The 23,762-nt window shown below is 36.8% G+C and overlaps 3 protein-coding genes across 4 annotated transcripts; 1 reads left to right on the top strand and 2 right to left on the bottom strand.

Annotated features, from left to right (window-relative positions):
* Positions 1 to 810: 810 nt before the first annotated feature.
* Positions 811 to 6,443, bottom strand: LOC112057988 (ATPase ASNA1 homolog). Its single transcript, XM_024098621.2, has 5 exons — positions 6,229 to 6,443; positions 6,048 to 6,153; positions 5,071 to 5,256; positions 4,336 to 4,473; positions 811 to 3,250 (listed from the first exon to the last, which is right to left on the bottom strand). The coding sequence occupies exons 1-5, from the start codon at positions 6,345 to 6,347 to the stop codon at positions 2,792 to 2,794; spliced, it is 1,008 nt and encodes a 335-aa protein (XP_023954389.1). The 5' UTR covers positions 6,348 to 6,443; the 3' UTR covers positions 811 to 2,791.
* Positions 6,444 to 7,264: 821 nt separating this feature from the next.
* On the bottom strand, positions 7,265 to 15,742 carry LOC112047118 (uncharacterized). 2 transcript variants are annotated; one of them, XM_052887799.1, is made up of 2 exons: positions 15,447 to 15,742; positions 7,265 to 14,980 (listed from the first exon to the last, which is right to left on the bottom strand). In XM_052887799.1, exon 2 carries the CDS (start codon positions 12,631 to 12,633, stop codon positions 9,835 to 9,837), a length of 2,799 nt encoding a protein of 932 aa, XP_052743759.1. In that variant the 5' UTR covers positions 12,634 to 14,980; positions 15,447 to 15,742; the 3' UTR covers positions 7,265 to 9,834. The 2 variants fall into 2 exon arrangements, with proteins under 2 accessions (XP_052743759.1, XP_052743760.1); XM_052887800.1 differs by having other exon boundaries at positions 13,082 to 14,980; positions 15,447 to 15,730.
* A 444-nt stretch (positions 15,743 to 16,186) lies between these two features.
* Positions 16,187 to 23,523, top strand: LOC112057985 (ribitol 5-phosphate transferase FKRP). The gene is made up of 5 exons (XM_024098618.2): positions 16,187 to 17,142; positions 18,003 to 18,185; positions 18,885 to 19,057; positions 19,648 to 19,927; positions 20,726 to 23,523. Exons 1-5 carry the CDS (start codon positions 16,414 to 16,416, stop codon positions 20,846 to 20,848), a joined length of 1,488 nt encoding a protein of 495 aa, XP_023954386.2. The 5' UTR covers positions 16,187 to 16,413; the 3' UTR covers positions 20,849 to 23,523.
* Positions 23,524 to 23,762: the final 239 nt, after the last annotated feature.

The following is a 23,762-nucleotide window of genomic DNA, read 5'->3' as shown; positions in this document are numbered from 1 at the left end:
TTGAGGTTTACTTTACTACTTTACAGCTTTAAGTGCAGCATATGTACACCAATTTAAATGAATATATGGGTTGTATAGGTTTTGTTTTTACCATTAAATAAAATATCAATTGATAAAAATATGTGTGTTACTTTTGGGTGAAATCTACATTAATAACTGTGATTAATTAAATGACAATAATTATAATATCAATTAAATTTGATATCTAGTTAATTACTTCAGAGATGAGAAAAATATTTTGTCTCTATGATAATCACTGATAATATACTGATTTATATACTGATAATTTAAACGTCGTTGATCATTAATTTACATGTATAATGATTATCATTTCTTTTACTATCATAAAAAATGGTCATCACAGTACGCCTTGCCATCGCCGGCAGAATATAAACACATCTCGTAAGTGGATCAAGCTGAAGGCTCGAACACCTAAATATAACCGTTTTCCCCCCAAAGGGCAGAAAACGATTATTTAGGTTTCAGCCGAAGCTTGATCCACTAAAATTTCATGCCTTGCCGGCTTACGAGAGTACTGATTGACATTGACAACTGTCAAGCGACATGCCGGCGGATGACGGCGTGATGTTATGTCAAAACCTCATTTACCCAATGAAATGTAGGGTAGGAACACTGCGAACGGGCAAAATTTGGAGGGTAATCTCGTAAGTGGATCAAGCTTCGGCTGAAACCTAAATAATCGTTTTCTGCCCTTTGGGGGGAAAACGGTTATATTTTGATTTCTACAAAAAAAAAAGAACTAGAGAACAACACTAAACTTTCAAAATGTGTAAAAAAAAACAATTATGGTTTGTATAGAATAAGTTTTTATTTGGAATATTTGTCATATAAACAAAGATAAATATTTTAACACTCTGGAACACTATACATTTCGATGATATTCAAATGAACATATATTTACACGTACTTTTGTAAATATCACTTGTTGGTGTCAACTTTTTCTAATAAAAGAAACATTTTGAGAAGGCATTTGTATTCAACTGAATCACATCAAAATTTTAATATATAGAATCATGACTGAACCATTAGTATTATAGTAGGTACATATATTAAGCTACACCTACACAGTAATTTATATAAGGCATTGCTTAAACACCGTGTTCTAAAATTTAAAGCCGCCTCTAGAAAATGGACCTGCTTAAAACTACTCAAGAAAGATGAAAAAAAAAAACTTATCTCAATTTTTTTTAAGTTCAAGAAGAAAATGTTTACAATTGAAAATTGATATTCCTTGTGCTATTAATAATGGTATGGTGTAAATTTTTTAAATATGTGTTTTATTTGAGTCAGTAACCTACATAGAAATTTTATTCAAAAAAATCCCGTAAAATCTTTGAATTATCGGCATCATCATCATCAAATCCTGAAATCATCATTAAAAACCATATTCAGCTTGCTGTTGAGCACGAGTCTCCTCTCAAAATGAGCGGAGTTAGGCTTAATAGTCCACCACACTGGCCCAATGCGGATGGTTTGTCACGGAGTTTTCCCTTCATCTTTGAGACATGTGATATATATTTTTTTTTATTTGAACCTACGCCCTCCGAATCGAAGGACATATTCACTGGGCTATCCCGGCCCACCTAACATTTTAAAAGATTTTTACTTTCAACAAGGAAAACAATACGGATTCTGGGATTTTTAACGATTGACGTGGCACTATTTAGGTTGCAAATACAAAAAAAATACAAATATTTAAAAATCGTGACCATGGTAGTTAATAATAGAGTAAGGGGTGTAAATTTTCTCATTTTTATCTTTTAAATTGAAAAAAAATCAGGTAATTTTATTTTTGAGTATAATGGAATAATTGTATTCCATTATACTCTATAATGAAATAATTGCATTCCATTATACTCTATAATGAAATAATTGCATTCCATTATACTCTATCAATGAAATAATTGCATTCCATTATACTCAAGGTAATTATGGAATTAAAAAAAATAATTGTACTTACAATATTTTGACAAGTACTGAAATGCTTTTAAATTTGATTTAAGCTAGATATTTTTCACGAAACTTTTTAATTATCTTAATTTATGATTACATTAATTACTGATTTTCGAATCAAATGTGATTTACTAAAAGAAAATATTAATAACTAGCCTTTAGCTCTTAATAATTTGTCTCAATAACCGCATTCTATTACGGTTTAAGCCCCCAACCTATAATTATAATTAAATAGGAAATAATAATGCTACATTATATATTATAGTAGGGGAGCCCAGGATGCTAAATTTGCAGTTACTCGAGCGTCATGGGGGCCGATTGCATTTGGTAGATTAAGTTATACGAAGAATAAATGGTTATTTACTTTTTCCGCTTTCATCGGTGGAAAAAAAAACTACAGACTTAAAAAGCAAATTGCTTACTGAAATTGTCACAAAATTTTAGCGATTAATTACTAGGTTATTTCCTTCCAAATAAGTAATAAATTAATCGCGCTCGTATCTCGAGAACTAAAATATAAGGGTTTTATTTTGTAACTTAGAAACCCTCTCATTCCATTACGTTACGCTCAAATCGTAACTTTCGAAATGTGCAGTTTTTAGCTATTAGCTCACCCACCTTATCTTAATCTGACGTGCTGGTTGAATAAGTATTTCTGGAGTTTCTTTTTTGGTTGCCCTAAACGTACCCACCAATATTAAGAACTCATACTTGGTGGAGGTACTCAACAACGTGCAATACTCTTGTGTTCATCTGCCGCGCTCGAGTAACTGCAAAAATCCCCTCATCGGCTCTCCTACTACTATTATTACTACTATTACGTGCTAGATGTGGGCGGTACATACGGGTTGATTAGATACTCTGAGAAAGCGTTCACAGCTGTGGCGCCGCGTACCTCTTTATCTAGCAAAGGCAGCTTGGTTACATGGAAGTCTTCGTACAAGTCAGCAATTTGGTCCAAGTATTTCTCCTGGACTTTATGCCTTGCAGCACACAGCTCGCATGGAGCCGAAGCATGCAATAACAACTGATTCACAATTATATTGTGTGTGTCTATACCACATCGGGTAAGCTCCTGCACTAATCTCTCAGTTTCATACAAAGAGAGGAACTCTGCTATGCAAACGCACACAAAAGTTGTCTGATTCGGATCTTTGAACTGTGTGTTCACTTGAGTTATAACTGACAGCATTTCATCCATTTTGTTGCTGAATATGTCAGAGTTGAATTCGGCGAGTCCGAAGATTGTTGCCACTTGGTTGATGAATGGTGCCACCTGAATTCAAAAACACCTTAATTACAGCAGATCATCATCATATCAGGCGATGGACGTCCACTGCAGGACATAGGCCTTTTGTAGGGACTTCCAAACATCACGATACTGAGCCGCCTGCATCCAGCGAATACCTGCGACTCGCTTGATGTCGTCAGTCCACCTGGTGGGGGGTCGGCCAACACTGCAATACTTAAAGTCCTTCAGCTGTGATATGATGAATATAAATTGGAATATTATGATGAAAACGAATTAACCATCTGTATGTGTCTAAGACATACATATCTTAAAAGGAGAAGGTCAGCATCATTGAAAATATCTCTCTTTTTCATCCCATCACTGTGAAAGAGAGCAATATTTACCACTTTGTTCACTACTATTGGTCGACGGACGCGACCAATGACATATTTTGCAAAAAGAAATAAATAAATGTCAACCAATTGACACAACCGGAAATATATTTTTCATTGCATTGGGATGAAAAAGATGGGACTGGAACAATCCCTTTTTATTTTATTCTTTACAAGTTAGCCCTTGACTACAATCTCACCTGATGGTAAGCGATGTTGCAATCTAAGATGGAAGCGGGCTAACTTGTTAGGAGGATGAAAATCCACACACCTTTCGGTTTCTACACGACATCTTACCGGAATGTTAAATCGCTTGGCGGTACGTCTTTGCCGGTAGGGTAGTAACTAGCCACGGCCGAAGCATCCCACCAGCCAGACCTGGACCAATTCAGAAAACCTCAATCGGCCCAGCCGGAGATCGAACCCAGGACCTCTGTCTTGTAAATCCACCAGGCATACCACTATGTCACGGAGACCGTCAAAATATGTCGTTGATCGTGTGCTAAGCCCACATTCTAGGCGAAATAAGATCGACAATAGTACTCCTTACAGAGTTTCGTCAAAATTAATTAATGAGTCTTAAAAAAATTATTTTAGTAAGTAATAGGCTAGTTGACATTTTCTTTAAAAAGGTCTTAAATTGTTTATATTTATTTTGATTTGTGTCAACTACCCTATCATAGTTTCCAAGACACATTTCTTTGATGAAACGGAATAATGAAAACATTGATAGTATACCTTAGATTTCAAGCGCATTAACTTCCCAAGTCCCTTTTCAACAACCTGTGGGAAGGACAGCAGTCGCAGGGTGTGCCCGGTGGGGGCCGTGTCAAAAACCACTGCACTGAAATTCATCCCTTTTACCAGCTTCATCACCTGTAATTTTCAAACAAAGCCTCTTTATTATTAATTCTAACACAAATCATTTTCCTAGTAGATACCCTGCATATACTACGAGTATCTACGCAATTAACAATAATTTCTAGCAACTTATACTTATTATAGTAATTTTTATAAAATACTGTTTTTTTTTAGATTTACTACTCAAATTCTTGACAAAAATATAGAATAACACCTATGAAAAATACCAAAAATACCAATAGTGTATTGAAATAAAACAATAATAATAATTTTTGTACTTTGTATTGTCCCTTTGTGAAGTTCTTAGATCAAGACCTAACAAAAAAAAACTAGTTGGGCCCGCAAAGTTAATTCTCATACTGTTCCAGTAGAAATATTAGGTTAAAAGCAGCATTTGTGCTAAATTCCAGATTAATTTCTTTTATTTGATGACAAATACAATTCAATTTCACCTAATATAAATTGACAATAATATATATCTATGCTAATTTTCATCCCAATTCATTCAGCCTTACTGGAAAGTCTTAATAACTCCTAGTAATTCTAAGTAACTAACTAACTGTTTAGTATATATATATTTAAAATAAAATGTTAAGAAATCAAAATGTGAACCTCTGCATAGCTCATAGCTTCATCTATACCAGGAAATGCTCCAACAATCTCTTGCATTACACCTTTACCGAGCCTCATGGCTTCTGTCTCTCCTTCAAAATACTCTTCAGGCAACTCTGTTAGGCCTACGTTAGGGTCAATTTCCATCGCAAATAAATTCTCAAAGCCTTTTACTTTTGTCGGTACCTGAAAGCAAAAAAAGCTGATAATAACTCACCATTATTATTATATTTAAGGGGCTTATAAACAAATATATTGTTTTTTATTTGTTTTGGCTAATGAGTTTATGACCGGCCACATGCTTGATGTTAACTCTCCTTGGGATATTTTTTTTTTTATTCTTTACAAGTTAGCCCTTGACTACAATCTCAACTGTTGGTAAGTGATGATGCAGTCTAAGATGGAAGCAGGCTAACTTGTTAGGAGGAGGATGAAAATCCACCCACCTTTCGGTTTCTACACGACATCATACCGGAACACTAAATCACTTGGCGGTACGTCTTCGCCGGTAGGGTGGTAACTAGCTACGGCCGAAGCCTCCTACCTGCCACACCTGGACCAAATAAGAAAATCTCAATCTGCCCAGCCGGGGATCGAACCCAGGACCTCCGTTTTGTAAATCCACTGCGCATACCACTGCACCACAGAGGCCGTGAAATTCTCAGTTTGATGGGTTTTTGTTGAACTTGCGAGTGGAAGGACACAATAGGAGAGGAAGGCAAAAGAAGAGATGATTGAAGTGGTTGAAAGAGGATATGTGTAAAGGAAGTGGATGATGATAGAAGTGAACGAGTAATAGAGATGATTGGCATATTTTGTGTCAAACAGAAATCTTAAAAACTTCGAATTTAAAGAAAATTATATGGTAATAATAGAAATAGAAAAGGATGAATATTATGACAGCAGAAACTCGTTATATTTAATGAAATGTAATGTTAATTATTATTGGCTTTTTACGACCGCACTAAATCACTTACTTTAGAAAATTTCTGGTCGAACGCATCTGAAATATTGTGCGCTGGATCTGTGGATATGATAAGCACCGATTCTCTAACTTTGGAAAGTTGGATAGCCAGGCTGCAACTGTAACAACAATTAACAACTGACTAAGTAATCGACCGAGGAAATAATAAAAGAAAATATAGTAATTTCAATAACCTGCACGTAGTTTTGCCTACTCCACCTTTCCCTCCAACGAATATCCATCGTAGGGACTTTTGGTCGATTACGTTTTTCAGTGATGGTTCCAGGGGTTCAAACTCATTCTCGTTCGACATATTTACTAAAAATTGATTGAATTATAAATTTTATAAAATGAAATTTAATTTACACTGTCATGTCACATCACACCACACGTAAAGTTTTTTTTACAATTTGAATTTGCACAGAATACAGACCAATACAGACAGTGAGACACATGCCATGGGAACTTAGAAGAACGTGATATCTTTATGAAGCAGCGCCATCTACATCCTAGATTTAAGATTCCAGGATAGTAAATACAATTACATATGATGTGTACGTACTTGAATGTTTTTAGAGATTAAACCCGTGTAAGTACGGAAAAAAAACCGAAAAAAAAGAATTATTTATCCTTTTAATTTTGACGTGTAATAGAAAGAATGTGTATTTCTAAAGCAAAGGGATTATTAAAGAAAAACAGTAAGTGTACATTAATTTCAACGATTTCCACATAGTAATTTGGCCTAGTGGTGCATAACAAATGTACAATATAATAATCCTGAGTTCGAGCCCGGGGTATCAAAGGAAAACTTTTTGTCTTTTTTTTTGTTTTTCTCAATAGGTTTCTTCAACTATTACAAAATCAAAAATGTCTCTCCTTTACAAAAAATATGCATTATTATTTTTATACTTTTTACTATACTAAAAATATTGTATCTAGTCACTAGATGGCGCTATCACATTCGTTCCGAAAAAAGTTCGAGTAGCCTATCTATTTCCAATAATACACTGTAATCTTTGGTGAGACAGACTAGTAATTATAGTTACTATTAGTGCTTTTTGACGTTTGAAGACACACCAAAGAATATGGTGACATTCCAAATTCCACTAAGCGATTACAACGATCACGCTCACGATCACAATCACAAGCGTTGATGTATTAACTAGAAAATGTTTAGTAAGAAAAAAAAACAAAGCTCAAAGAAGTCGGGTGGTGTATTAACGAATTACTAAACAGTAGACCACCTGCTGTTTGTCTTTTATCTATTTACTTTAATCTTAATATAAATATAATGAAGAATGTTACTAGGTATGCCAAATCACTTGAAATGTTGTCTTAGTAAAGCCTGTATGTATACAAACTCACTAACTTTTGTTGTAGTCAAAAATACCTAATAGTTTTGATTTTATAGGCGTTCAAAGTTTCGAAAAATATCGAGTCCCGCTAACAGTCGCGTGACCGCTTGTGACGTCATGTCACAACGTGGACCATGGGTCGCTTAGTATCAAGTCTCCAGCTGTTATATCTCCTGAGTAAATATGTTCCTTGGGTTATAGTAGATATAATAGTTTGCGCAGTGTTTTGTTGTGTTAGACTGATGGTTTTCGTTCGCGTGTTAAGTTACTAGTCTAATAATAGTAAATATTATTCGATTAATAAAATGGATGAAGGATTCGAAAAAGGGCAATCAGATAATCTACCTAAAATAGATGGATTAATGGTTGCGCATTACTAATCAACAAATAGTGATTTCGTTGCCGCCGAAATGCGAGGAAGGGTACAATACCACAAGCACGAAGCTGCTCAGTGTAGAACAAAGGATGGCTCTTTAGTAGAAGAAATATTTTGTGCTGTAACTTTTAATAGAACAAATGCTATCAAAAGAGGAAAAATATTAGAAAAAGATGTCGGGGAAGTCGCGAAAATACACAATATAAGGATAGTGGAATCTGTTTTTTTTATAAAAAATTAGTGGCCTATGATTGTTGCCGCGCCTGATGGGCTACTGATGACTGCGTTATAGAAGTAAAGTGTCCAACCAAAGCAAACACTTTTATAACGTATTTTAAAGGTAATAAACTAGGCAAAAAATATTATGCTCAGATACAAACACAAATGGAAATTACCGGAAAAAGAAATGCCCTATTTTGTATTGCACACGTTCACTTTGAAACCTTATGGAATGTTGATGTGCATGAAGTAGTTTATAATAAAAAATATTGTGGTATCTTTTTGAAAAATGTGTAAAGTTTTGGAAGGAAAATATGTTTGACAAATTAATAAAATAACATTATCCTAATGTAATATAGTTTAATTAGAACTCTATAAATAACACAAACATTGGTGGAAAACGGAACGTACGTAACCTCATAATCGTATATTTTTAATTTAATAAAATAAACGTCTTTTGCTTATAACACTAGGAAGTTACTCTAAATGAAACAGACTGATTTGAAGATTAACTATTCCACATGCTGAAATCACCACTGAATCTGACAGGTCGACTTGCTTTAGATCTACACAAGTATGTGGCAACATGAACTCAAAGAATCTAAGTCTGCTGATAGCTCTTTCTACGTGTATCCGTAACGCTGCATTTTTTTTTTGTCTCCAAAACTTCTTTTTTGGTCGGTTTTACTTTAGTGCTTACGGCAGGACGTCTGGTCAGAGTTTGCCGCGTGTGGTAAAGAAGGTAAGGTGGCAAAGAAAAGCGTGTTTATCGATCGCCGTTTACTGTTCAACTGAGTTATTATAACTAAATACATTGGGTTAGTAACAAGGAACATATTTTAGTGTGGTCTGCACATGTGTACGCCACATGTGCATTGTGCAGGCCATATGTCGGGATACATTTTGGTACGTTATAAACTTATGGATAATCTATTAACTAAATATTAATGTAGATGAGCTAAAATAATCGTCGTCGTCGTCATCAACCCATATTCGGCTCACTGCTGAGCTCGAGTCTCCTCTCAGAATGAGAGGGATAAGGCCAATAGTCCACCACGCTTGCCCAATGCGGATTGGCAGACTTCACACACGCAGAGAATTAAGATAATTCTCTGGTATGCAGGTTTCCTCACGATGTTTTCCTTCACCGATTGAGACACGTGATATTTAATTTCTTAAAATGCACACAACTGAAAAGTTGGAGGTGCATGCCCCGGACCGGATTCGAACCCACACCCTCCGGAATCGGAGGCAGAGGTCATATCCACTGGGCTATCACAGCTCTTAATATAACAGCTAAAATAATAATATAATAATATTTTTATGAATAACGCTACATATACCTCCCCCTTTAGATCAGACTACTATAACATAAAATTATCAACCCCGAAACTGTACTTAAAATTAAAACTACTTATAAACTAGGTACATTGTTCGGGTGGCACGACACTGTTTGTTCACATTTTTTGTTATTGTATTGTTCTAAGCTAAATTGTCACATGCGGGCACCGTAGCGACGAGACCGCTCGTAGCGCGTTGTTTGCAGCTGTGATGCTATGTCTGTAGTAACGCCAGATGATAATGTATTGGTCAGCGTTACAATGCGCTGACGGTAGCCTCTACTGATGGAGTCTTGAGAGAGTTTCTATTGTCTCATGTTGCTTGGCACTTGCTTCGTAAATTGTGTTTTTGCCTTGTTCATTGTTTTTTTTTGTTCATTGTTTTTTTGCAGGTACAAAGTGCAGGGTGTGATTGTGGCGTGCGATGAGTGAAGGGACGCGTAGCTAATCGATGGGGTTCTAGATTTTTTTGCTCGGCCTTTTGAGTTCTGTTGGAATGTCAAGTGTGTCTCATATGTCGAATTTCACGGTTCGCTTAACCGTGCGACCAGATCTGGTTTTAAGTGTTAGCGGCTGGCTCGGCGTAATGGAGATATTGGGTTCTGTTTTTTTGTTCCCTGGGCTTGAGACCTCTATATCGTCGGCAATTAATAAATAAGCGGGTTTTAGACGGTCAAGTGACACAGTGACTTTTTTGTTGTTACAGTCTAAAGTGTAATACTTAGAATGACGGTCTAAAATCTGGAAAGGCCCTTCATAAGGTGGCTCCAACGATCGTCTTGCCTCGTTTCTAACGAATACGTGGGAACAATTATTTAGGTCTGGATGGATAAATACTTTATTGTCCCGTGTTCGTATGTCCGTATGCGTGAGGTTAGAAACGGATGAAAGATTGTTAATTAACTGTTTAATGAATTCACGATCGTTGATGTTTGTTTTAGGGCTTGAGTTAAATATATCGCCTGGTAACCTAAGACTACATCCATATAGAAATTGTGAAGGGCTGTATCCTAGGTCTGATTTTATTGCCGTACGCAACCCTAAAAGAACTAATGGCAATTCTTGCACCCATTGTGCGCTATTTAAGCATTTCGCCATGATAGCTGCTTTTAATGTTCGATGCAATCGTTCTACCATGCCGTTAGCTTTGGGATTATAAGCTGTTGTCCGGACGCGCTCTATGCCGAGTTTTTTTAATAACTGAGTGAAAAGGTCGGACTCAAACTGCGCACCTCTATCTGTGGTCACTTTTAATGGACAACCATATCTAGCTATATAATGTTCTAAAAATACTTTAGCGACCGTCTCGGCTGTAATATCCTTTACAGGTACAACCTCGGGCCACTTGGTTACTCTATCTATCATAGTTACACAATATTTATAATCATTACAGGGTTTAAGAGGACCGATTAAATCTAAATGACAATGGGATAAACGAGAAGCCTTATCAAATGTTCCTAATGGTGTAATTGTATGTCGTTGTATCTTACACTTTTGACAAGGTATACATTTCTTAACGTAATTTTTTATATCTATATTCATACTAGACCAAAAATATCGAGACTTAACTAAACGTTTCGTGGCTGCAATACCGGGATGGCTAACATTATGTAAAGTTTTTATAGCTAGCTCTCTAAACGCGATGGGTAGATAAGGGCGTACGTCCTCAGTAGATGTTTCACATATTAGTTTAACATCGGAATCGGGCATGGCAATTAATTTAAATTGGAGATTATCTTGTTTGCGAAGGCTTTCTAACTCTAAATCGCTTTTTTGTAATTCAGCTAACTTATTATAATCAAATAAACTAGGCATAGTAATTTCGTTAATCCTAGATAAAGCGTCAGCAACTGTGTTTTTGTCGCCTTCTATGTACTTAATACTATCACAAAACTGGGAAATAAAATCTAATTGCCTTAAGCGTCTCGGTGAGTCAGATGGTGAGACCTTTTTTGTGAGTGCAAAAGTTAATGGACGGTGGTCTGTCAGTATTGTTAGCTCTCTGCCCTCAACCATGTGTCGAAAATGTTTTATACCCATATAAATTGCTAATAATTCCCTATCGTATGTACTATATCGTTTTTGAGTCTCCGTTAGTTTTTTGGAGAAAAATCCTAAAGGTTCTAATTTATTATTTACATGTTGATGTAATGCGGAACCTACACAACTATCTGAGGCGTCTGTCATTAAAATAAGTGACGCACATGTGTCGGGATACGAAAGTGTAACGGTTTCATTTATGGCTTGCTTACATCGATCGAACGCATTTAGCGCCGTTTCGGTCCATGTTATTAAAGTTTTATCCCTTTTTTTTGAGTTATGTAGGTATGCATTTAGTGGAGCTTGCATTTCGGCGGCCTTAGGAATACTTAATCTATAAAAATTTAACATACCTAAAAAGCGTCTTAACTCCTCTATAGTGTTTGGTCGAGGATAATTAGAAATGGTTTCGGACTTATCTTGGCTTGGCTTAATGCCGTTGGTACTTATATGATAGCCAAGAAAATTTAGTTCTGATTTTCCAAACTCGCATTTACCTGTGTTAATAGTAAGCCCGCAATTGTTTAACCGCTCTAAAACAAGTTCGAGATGTTTTAGATGGGTTTCTTTAGAGTCGGAGCTAATGATTATGTCATCTAGGTAGGCAAATGCAAAGTCTAGATTTTTTAGGGTGTTGTGTACTAATCTTTGGAAGTCCTGGGCTGCGTTCCTTAGTCCGTAATTACAGCGGGTGAACTCGAAGAGACCAAAAGGAGTGAGGATTGCTGATTTAGGTATATCCTCTGGAGCCATAGGTATGTTATGATAGGCCTTACGTAAATCGATTTTTGAAAAAATTGTTTTACCTTTTAAAATGTAAGTAAAGTCGAGTAATCTAGGTAAAGGATATCGATCGGGTATAGTTTGTGCATTTAAGCGACGATAATCGCCACATGCTCGTATTTCACCATTTTTTTTGGTAACGCACACAAGTGGGTTAGCCCACGGGCTGTTCGAAGGTCTACAAATGCCCAGTTGAGTCATTCTCTCGGATTCCGCTTTGGCTAATTTGTATTTCTCGGGGTTAAGAGGGCGAACTTTTTCATGCACCGGGGGACCAGTGGTGTGAATGTGATGTTGTACGTTATGCTTTGGGTTTGATGAAAAATTTTCTAATTTAGTAATATCGGGAAATTTTTGTAATATTTGATGGTATTCGTCGTTAATATCTATTGAACGAATACTTGGTTCGGTAGACGTTGAGGTGTTAGTGGGACGAGATAAAAATGTAATTTTGTCCACTAACCTTTTACCATGTAAATCCACCATTAATTTATTGGCCGCGAGAAAATCGGCACCTATAATTGATTTTTGTACGTCCGCTAAAATAAAATCCCATTTAAAAGGACGACGTAAACCTAAATTGACGGTAATGGTTTTTTGACCGTATGTGTTAATTTTGGAACCATTAGCCGCATATAAAATGTAATCGGACGTGCGTCTGTTTTGCCTTTGTGTGGCCAAAACAGAGATGTCCGCGCCCGTATCTATTAAAAAATGTGTTCCGCTTATGGAGTCTGTTACACATAAGCGGTATGAATTACTTTGATTTCCGACACCGGCTAAGTTGTTTGATATGCAAGCCGGTGTCGGAATTAGTTTTCCGACTGTTTATTACAGTTACGGATGTCACCACATTTATATGCTTTCGGTCCGTAAATAAAATGATAAAAACACTTATATCCTAATTCGCCTGGCTTAGCAGTTTGTTTATTAAAAATTTGTCTATTTCTAAAACTTACACTATTGTCACGGCTTTTTGAGCGCGCCCTAGACGGACCCGGGAAATCGCGATGTTGGGTACGTGACGCGCGGTTGTTGCCGTTGTTATTATTCATTTGTGTTGTTAACGCTGCGATTTGTTGTTTCAAAGCGTTAATTTCTAATACTAAATGGTTTGTATCGGCTTTAGAATCAGACCTGGATATTGGCGATAGTTCTGATGCTCTAGTATTTTCTAAAATTCTGTCGGCTATTGTAGCTAAACTATCTAATTTAACCTCCCCTGTGTCGCATGCTGTGAGGACCGCTCTTATTGAGTGTGGGAGACGACCGGTCTAAAGTAGTTTTAGAGTTTCCTCGGGGATACGATTTTTGCCGAGGTCACGCATGCGTCTTATTAATTGCGAAGGTTTCTGATCGCCCAATTCAATCTCGTTTAGTAATTGATTGAGTTGGCGCGTCTCTGACTCCTCATAAATTGAAATAAGCCTATTTTGTAAGGTTTTAAATTTATCTGTATCAGGCATATTATCTAATAAATCACTAATGTCACTTAATTCGTCTTGACCCAACTTAGCTATCAATAATTGACTTTTATGGAGGTCACTTGCCTTTTGAGGGTCCACGATGGCGTTAAACTGGTGGAACCATAGCCGTGGTCGCTGCCGCCAGAAGTCTGGTATCCTCGATGTCATCGTGACGGCTGTCATATGTGGCTGTGCGGGCTGCTCTGGAAGCGCTTGTGCTGTAGTTTGTTGCTCCTCAGATGCAGATTGGTAGCGCGGGTCGTTTTGCATTATTGTTTTTATTAGTAACGCGCGCGAGTTGACTTAAGGCAAATCGATAATTTGATCACGTCGGGGTCACCACTTTGCCGCGTGTGGTAAAGAAGGTAAGGTGGCAAAGAAAAGCGTGTTTATCGATCGCCGTTTACTGTTCAACTGAGTTATTATAACTAAATACATTGGGTTAGTAACAAGGAACATATTTTAGTGTGGTCTGCACATGTGTACGCCACATGTGCATTGTGCAGGCCATATGTCGGGATACATTTTGGTACGTTATAAACTTATGGATAATCTATTAACTAAATATTAATGTAGATGAGCTAAAATAATAATATAATAATATTTTTATGAATAACGCTACAAGAGTATGTTCACCTTGTTGTAGAAAATGCGCAATATTTTTAAAACCTCTGTCTGCTAATACTGCTGATACATTACATAGTAGGCCGCGGAGTACATTTTGTTGTTTCAGATAACATATTAATACAAAAATAGCATTCTTTAGGTAAACCTAACAACAGTTGTGGTCCTCTAGATATGGATAAAAGAGCAGAATTTTGCATATAGTTACTAAAAAAAAGTGTTTCGCATTCCAGTTCCGAATCTTAGTCTTCATTAGTGTTCTTTGATTTTTGTTCAAGGTTGAACATTTTATGTGAAGAGGCGTTTGAAGATGTGTCGTTCATACAACCAAAAGATACTGCATCTGGTGAAAATATTGTTTCTCTTTGTTTTAACATTTGCTAACAGTCATGGTTGATTTATGGACACCTATAGCTTTCAGATTTACTTGCACTCGCTTACTTTTTTTTTGATATTTCTAAACACTGATCATTATTTCCAAAACTTAATGGATCTTCCATTACTATTTCATCTTTACAGCTAACAAAAAATATCTCTTCAGGATTTTCTAACACCGAAATTTCATCTTTATTTAATAGTTTCTCAAAATATTCTATACGATTACGTTTTTGTACTGCAGATCTCTGAGGTTTATCTTCCTTTTCCTGTTGACATTTGAATTTGTGTGGAACTATACACTGTTTTAGTTTAATTCTTCCCCCGACCAATTTATATTTAATATAGTTCTCCATATCATTTTCAATCTAAAACAAGAAAAATCTTATTAGCCATCTACACCTAGCCGACGACGCGAGCAAAGCAGTAGTCACAGTAGTATAAATGAAAACAAAGGATACCGCAAAACAGTTGCATTGTTCTCAAGATATTATAATATGTATGTAATAACTTAACGGAAAGTTCTGACACCAAAGGTTTTGTACCACTGACTAGATTTTATGTTTATGTTTATAGGTATTAAATCATTGCAAACTACAAAATATTATAATAGTAATGTCTTAGGTATTAACGATCACTGTATTTTATAATGAAACTGTTTTTAACCGGATTAATCGTGTAGGTCTATTTATTGATTTTACATTTTTCCTGCCAATGTAAAATCAATAAACACGCAATTAGTCCGGTTAGAAATTGTTTCATTTTAAGATTAAAATTATTAGGTATTATTGCATATGTATATGTACCTACATAAAATATAATCACTATACTTACGTCGAAATGGTCTTCACAACAATAAACTGTGCTTTTATCTCCAAATGGATCTAATCTCTTCATAGCTTTTATCCATTTTCTTCGCATTTTAAAGTCCTTTGGAACCACAAAAAACAATTTTTCCGGTGAATTGATAGTTGTGTAGACATTTAGGCACAACACATGATTGTCTAGTATTTGGATTGGACATTTATAAAATTATTTAGGTATAATTTCAACAGACCGCGAGCGGACTGAGTTGTACAAACATTCTGTGACTGAGTGAACCACAGAACCAGACAGAGCGACGAGCGTGTTGTGCGATGACGTCACACCTTAACCGGCAGCCCGCGTCGTGCGGTTATAACTTTTTTTACTTCTAAATCGGAACTAATTGGCATAACGAAGTAATTCTTTCACTCATAGACTTAGGAATACTTTCACTAGTATTTTTTATTTTAGACAGAGAATATGAAGTGCAGTAATCAAAATTAGTTAACATTCTTCATTATAATTATGCAAAAAAGTCTATCGAACGTTCATGAAAAATAAAAAATACTGTAAAAATCGCAAATGTGAGCGTAATCGTTAGGATATCTTTTTAGCCGTTTGTGGTTAGGATCCTCAAATGGAACACTAATCATGTTAATCTGTGACTCTGTGGTCGATGATCGTCTGTGTGCCACACTGAGACACTGACATTGACAAATGACAATTGACAATCGCAAATGTCATATTGTCTCCCCCCCCCTTCCCTGCCCCTCTCCCCAAATATATCCAGTTTCCAGTAGTTAATTTTCCAATTTTCCCAAAAGGTTGCAATTCGCAATCGTATCGTATTTTTACAATTTGTGAAATGTGAATACAATGCCAAGAGGATCGATAAAATTTTATTCGAAACATTGCTTGCCCAATTCAGCTTATTAATTGAATTACTGAATAAACATTTGTATTATGAATGAAATGATTACAATAACGAATCATAATAATGCTCCATCGTGTGTTACGCGGTCGCCTGACGTTCAAAGTGTATTTTCTCATAGCACTGATAGCGATAATAGTATGCGGCTATCTGATACCTCAATACAAGATATACCCCATAGCTCCCGTGACCACACCGAGTTCAACCCTACCTCATACGAGGCATCTGTCTAAACTCGTGACTGTTGTGTTCCGACAGTTCGAGGACTTTGAAAATGATATCGCCGAGAGCGTGCAGTCATTCGTGTCAGCATATCCAAATATACAAATTCTGGTGCTATGCCAAAGACTACAGTATCCACCTTTCCAGTTTTCTGCCACAAACGAGACTTTGCGTAACGTGAGGATACTGCCGCTGGAATTTAGACTTGATAAGTCTCCTCGAGACTTGGACCCACTATCATATATTACAACTGAGTATGTTTTGTTCGTGCCAGACTCAACGCGTGTATCGCGTCGTGTTTTCCAACAGATCGCAATATCAGCGACAACATACCCGAGTCAAGCTATCACTGTCGGTATAGGCAATGCTCGGTTGACCTGCCAGCAACTTAAATGGATCTATACAGAGTGGACTCTTAAGTACAGTAAAGATTCATCATTGAAGCTCTGCGACAGTGTGCTGGGGCAGCATGCACTGATGATTAAAACATCACTGCTGCACACTTTAGCGAAACCGTTTACTTTACCCTTTCCTGAGGCATTGTATTTACAGACGGCAGCAAAAGGTTTGAAGGTATTAAATATTTACAGTTATTACCATAGCATAGTCTCATTGGCACAGTGGTTAGCATATGCGGCTTTATGGATTATGAGATCCCGAGGCAAGCTATGAGTCTTTTTTTTTTGTTCCAAGTTATATTGTGCAATCAGTCAAAAGACAGACAGATGGGTTAAGTTGGGTGTTAATATGTGATATAGAGTATCCCCCGTTTTAGACATTCATATTGTTGTGCTCTGAATTATTGAGATACTGGAGTCCAAGCGGAGCTCTAGAGCTGTATTCCACATTTGGTTACAGTTATTATCATTAACATCTGATAGTAACTGTTTTTTGTGGTTTAACACATTTTATATTATCACTCTAAGCCCACCAATCTGCATCGGAGCAGCATGATGGGTCTATGCTTCATATCATTTCCTATAAGGAGGGAGGCTTAGCCTATCCTAGGCTCTTAAAATAGACTGTATTAATGTCTACTGTAATGAATGTAGTCTGTAACATTTATAGTAATTTAAGTTCATTATAAGGCATTGAGGATTCTAACTGATCAATTTTATATAAACATTAACAGATGTTACACGTTCATTCATATGATATTAATTTTTTTATAAATCCTGCAGGAACTGTAGGTTTGTTAAGGACATAAAGTAGCCTATATGTGGTTCAATCACATCCCCTATCTTGAAGTGAAAGTCCCATTAAAATTGGTTCAGCCGTTTCAAGGATTAACTGGACAAACAGACAGACAAAAGCTTGTTGGTGTTTTGGTATTGTGTAAATAATTATAAGCACTTGAGAGAGCTTATCTTAAATCACATACAGACACTGCAGCTATATTTATATGTATGTATTGATTAATTCCTCATTTACAGATACAGATACTGGAGAGCAAGTTTGGTGCTGGCAGAAGTGTGCTGAAGACACCAGCGTCTAAACAGAAGGCAACTAAACAAATAAGAGATTACCGGGTGGCACTGTACAAGGAGCTGGGAGTTAAAGCTGTTGTTAAGGAAGATGGGAGAGTCCAGTGGTTCGGTTGTAAGAGAGAGACTCAGGTACTATTCATCAATATCATCATAATATCAGCCGATGGACATCCACAGCAGGACATTTTCTAGCAAATCTGAGAGGTTGCAGACATCATAATAACTATTTGCAACTACCAAACTTCACCATAATTTGTTCAGTGCAGTTGGTAATAACCCTGTTTCTATACTCAGAAATAATGTGGCTTTTTAGTGTTAAAGAGAAAATTCAAAACACCACACACTTTACCTCTATGTAATATTACTGTAGATTCAAGTATATGAATGTATTGATAAAGTCAGTTATACCCATAATACAGACTACAAGTACACTTTGGTGCGAAAATGTGATATTATGCCATAAAGAAATTGGTACAAGCCCAGTCATATTATATTGAATCTGGCTATAATATATCTTCCGAGAGCTATGAGCCCAGTGGATATGACCTCTTTGATTCAGAAGGCGTACATTCAAATCCAGTCCGGGGATTGCACCTCCAACTTTTCAGTTATGTGTCTTTTAAAAAACAAAATTATAATGTGTCTCAAATGGAATGAAGCACAATCATCATGAGGAAATCGGCATACCTGAAAATTTTCATTGTACTTTTTGTGTGTGAAGTAGGCCATTGTGGTGGACTATTAACCTAATCCTTTTAATTCTGAGAGGAGATTTGTGTTCAACAGTAAGCTGAATATGGGTTGTTCATGGGTTGTTCATCTTTACAGAGATGTTTCCCACCGGTACAAAGAACGCCATCCTACCTGCTAGCCGGACGTAACACGCCGCCGTGTTGTCGTCGCAACATTCGTCGCACTGTCGCCCACGTGTTGAGAGCCTTGACGCAGGCTGGTGCGCGGTGTTGGCTGGAGACCACTTCGTTACTAGGTGCTGTTGTAAGGTAAGTCAATCGCACACCATTGGGCAAAACATCTTAATATTAATTCTGTTTATTTAAGGCTGATCTAATACAATAAATTACGCTAATCACTGAATAAGAGCCTCAATAGCTTAACAGTAAGAGTGGTCGGACTCGTGGTTGGTTGTGTTGGTGGAGGATGTGATTCAATCCCAGTCCTGTTGGTCTATTGTCATACCCACTCTTAATACAGTCCACCTAGGTCGACCAATATTGTGGTTTACGGTGCGGGGTCGCCGTTCCAGCACCTCTATCTTGGGGACCCTAACATTCATCGGCTCTTCGAACTATGTGGCCTGCCCATTGCCACTTCAGCAATCAGCTTCGCGACTTGCTGAGTTCTGTCAGTGACTTTGGTTCGTCTGCGGATTCCTGATTCTTTAATACGCAGAAAAACTCCAAGCATAGCTCGTTTCATCGTCCGTTGAGTGGTAGTCAACAACAAAGTCTCGGATCCGTAGGTCATCACTGGCAACACGCGCTGTTCGAAGACTCTCGTTTGAGGGAACTTCGCACTGAGGGAATTTCGGACATATTGTTACTATGTCGTAATATAAATAAAATAATTGCAGCGGTGATCTTCTTCCTTGGGTGGAGTACGCCGAAGTCGGCATACACGCGGCGGACTTATCCCGGGTTTCCTGGCTACAAAGAGGTGGTGCGGACAATGACGGTTTTGTGTGGGAGCGGGCGACCAAAGGCCACTACTACAGAGTCGCCTACTCAGCGACCAACAGGGTGTACGCGCTGATACTGCCGTTCGCGGCGCGGAACGGTACCATGTGGCCCGCCGACTGGGTGCTGGCACACCAGAGGGAGTTCCCCGAGAGGCATTTGCATCCACTCGCGCAAGTGAGTACTGTGATTTGTTTCAGATATAGTCAAACTAACGGTCCTCGCCAACACGGTACGGTACTGTATACTAGGAATAGAAAATGACCCAGAATTGAACCCTGTAGGACGCCCATTGTGTTAGAAAAACCGTATATCCTTTGTGTTCTATCACTGAGATAAGAGGCGGAGAGATCAAGTGCAACACTTTTGATGCCATAGTGGCTTAACTTAAGTAAAAGAGTGTTATGGTCAACACAATCGAATGCTTTGGACAAATCTTAAAAACACCACTAGCATTCTTAGCATTTTCGCATGCATCATATATGTTTTAAAAGTTTTAAAAGCAAAACACGATTATTGAATGGTACCTAACAAGTTTAACAATTCCCACTAAGAATTTTTCTAATAAACTCTCAAGGGGCAGAGCTTGAGCGTAGTCCCGGACTTGTGACCTAAGGGTGTAGGGTTAAAAACGTCTTTTAAAACTAGTTAACAATCCCCTTCTCCACTCAAGTCATTCTCCTCACCTATCCCAAAATAATCCATGAAGGATCCAACAAAAGATATGGACCTACCTCACGGAACACTTCGTACTATCTCGGCGCGTGTTTGCGTTGTGTGAGCGACTAAAGGACTCACTTACCTAACAACAGGGAGTATGCACAAATAGTTAAAAATTTGTAAGTCTACTTTTTATTCGTACCAGAGACAAAAAGTAAAGCCCAGCGGATTTTTCAAGTGAAACCATAAGGCACAGCTATTTGATAATAAAACCAACCAAATTCGCCTTAATAATTCCTTTATTTTTTCTTACAGATACAATTCGTCGGTCGCGAAGCGCCGGCACCAAATGACGCTCGCGCATTCCTAGACCTCAAACTTGGTCAGGGCGCTGTCGAGAGATCAGAAAAACTCGGCTCCAGGCTTCTATATCCATAAATACATGGTTTTAAAACTAAACCTAATAATATATTTTATAGGCTTTCTGGTAGACGTTAGATCCTCGCCCGTCTGATGATTCTGCACCCAGAACTTCTTTAAGTACTTGAAGATTGACATGATTTTGCTTCAATAGCATAAATGGGGTTGCAAGTCTTAATTTTGCACCACTTCTAATCTAGTCATTTGTAAACTAGTTTATTGACGATCATGTCGACATTGCATTTTGAATTCTTATGATATTTATAGGTATTAAGTCATATAATGACACTCCCTTCACATTAGTGTTTCTTTAGACCAATGGTTCTCAACATTTTTTAACCAGCATATTGAAGCAGATTGCTATGTCTAAGTTTGGCAGGCCTTGCATTATGCGGGCCTTGCATTAGGCGGGCCTTTATCTAGCTATTTAAAATGGCTGATGATGATGTCAAACATAAATAATATTAAAAAATTCAAGATGTACCTGATTCCACGAGTCACCACGCTAACAACGTTCGACTATTATTTTAGATGAAAGTGTTATTATCGATAGTTCTATGAAAGATTAATACCAGTGTGATGGGGCTGTAATAAGTGATTTATTTGGTTTGTTTTTCCTTATGACATAAACTATACGTACCTATTGTTTGAATGCAATATGTTTCTGACATTGTTATAAAATACATAATCCAGTCTAGGATGCATCAATGACATCTCTTGGCGAGGGAAAACCATATTGTCGACCAATAACGGCAGAATTGAAAACATCGTTTTTTTGTAAGTTACAAGTTAGCCTTCTTCCATCCTGCTAACTTGTTAGGAGGCTGAAAATCCACATCCCTGTGGGTTTCTACACGACATCGCACCGGAACGCTAAATCGCTTGGCGGTACGTCTTTGCTGGTAGGGTGGTCTCCCACCAGCCAGACCTGCACCAATTAAGAAAACCTCAATCGGCCCAGCCGGGGATCGAACCCATGACCTCCGTCTTGTAAAATCCATCGCGCACACCACTGCGCCACAGAGGCCGTTAAATTCAATTTAGAGATTGATATTTTCGATTACGCCGCTATTGGTCGACATTGTATGCCCCTCTCGTCGATAGAGTCGCATTCTAGGCCCACTAAATATGAAAGTATATGAAGTTATACGAAAATATTTTACACAGGCGTTTCATTATTGCTAAATAGTGCATGTTTCCTAGATTTATCACGCATACACTTAACAAATGTACTATTATATTAAATAAATTGTTAGAAGATTCACTAAGTTGCACAAATGTTAAAAAAATTTAGTGAAAATAAATTATATATAAATGTTGTAATTTGTTTAAAATTATCTAATAAATTACACTTGTTTATGGTCTAGTTCTCTTACGTTTAAATGTAAAAGTTCTTTAGTCTTTGTCTTAATTTATTAAATAATGTGAAATTACCTTAAGGTGGATATAAATTTATCTGACGTGTCGTGTTGTGACGCATCAGAAGAGAATCGGTATCATACATTTTGTATGCGACGCATCAGAAACCATCACGTCATGTCGCAACCTTTGACTATTTAGACTATGGACCTGTTTCGCACCCAAATTCACCAACAAAAAAGTCTGTCGTTTTTTGAGGGGGACGAGGTAAACTCGCACATCGAAAATACACTACACACAACTATAAATTTGACTCGCAATACACACACGCGTAATACTAATTTTTACACAGACTAACCAACACATCGCTTACACTATCCACAGAATATATACATAGAATATTGGATTACTTGATAAATTTTTGCTATTATAAATTTTATAAAATTAAGGTAGAAATACTTACAAATGAAACTTTACTCCATCTTTTACTAAACTACAAGTTTTTGCCCGTTATTTATACCATTCAACTACACAAACCGGCATTTTTACGGAGTTCTTTACACGACGAAAACGATTACAACAATGAAACATCGATTCTATAGCAACAGTTTTTATTAGCGTATTAGATCATTGATTTTTGATCTTTGCCAGAGGGGTAACGGTTAGCGAGGCAGGTCCTGTTATTAATGGTCGAAGATACACAAAATGTATGATACCGATTATATTCTGACGCGTCATGACACGACACGTCAGACAAATATAAATCAGGCTTTAGTGTTTTGTAACTCAAATCATGATATATTGTAAAAGTCTACATTATTAGATTACTAGAATTTATATTTTTTGTTCTGTGCAACCAACGAAGTCTTAAGTCTATTTAGATTAAGATTTAGATTGCTTCTCTATGGTGATCCAACTAACTATGAAAAATGTATTTTTGAAGATCTCATAAATCTAGTCAATATAGATAGTGTATGGTCCATTTTAAATGGAATTGTTTTGTTTCTAGAGTTTATTAGTATTATAGACAGATTATTTTAATGATTCTAGTTATAGTATAGTCTAAAGTGACCTATCTCGAAAATTTTAGTTTATTGCAGATGAGTTGTGACGTCACGTGTATTTTGATGCTTCTCTTTCGTACCTTTTTCATCTACTTATCATCTGATTAAGTCACTAAGTTAACCAGTGCACTCTTGTCATAACTAAAAAAAAATTAAAACAACAAATTTTGATTCAATAAAAAAATATTGTATTAGGTATAAGTTAATCGTGCAAATCTGTCTATCGTAACCAAAGATTTTCTCCTATAGATATGTTACGTGCCTACAAAATCACCGCAAAAAGTGATCTGAATAATGATTTTCTGTAAGAAATGTAATTCTAGCAAAATTATTGTCTGGCTTTCAGAAATTTCAAAATTATTAACCTTTACACCTCTAAAGAGTTTATTTGTAACTAAAAAAGTATAAACGTGTAGACAAAGAGCAACGTTTTAAACTTTGTATTATTGAGTGACTCGGTCACGAATTATGATAAAGGGTCTTATCACGCTTTTTAAGTTATTAAAAGT

Source organism: Bicyclus anynana, chromosome 20 (assembly GCF_947172395.1).
Source record: "Bicyclus anynana chromosome 20, ilBicAnyn1.1, whole genome shotgun sequence".
In the NCBI taxonomy this organism is placed as follows: Eukaryota; Metazoa; Arthropoda; class Insecta; order Lepidoptera; family Nymphalidae; genus Bicyclus; species Bicyclus anynana.
This window is presented reverse-complemented; position numbering and strand designations above follow the sequence as displayed.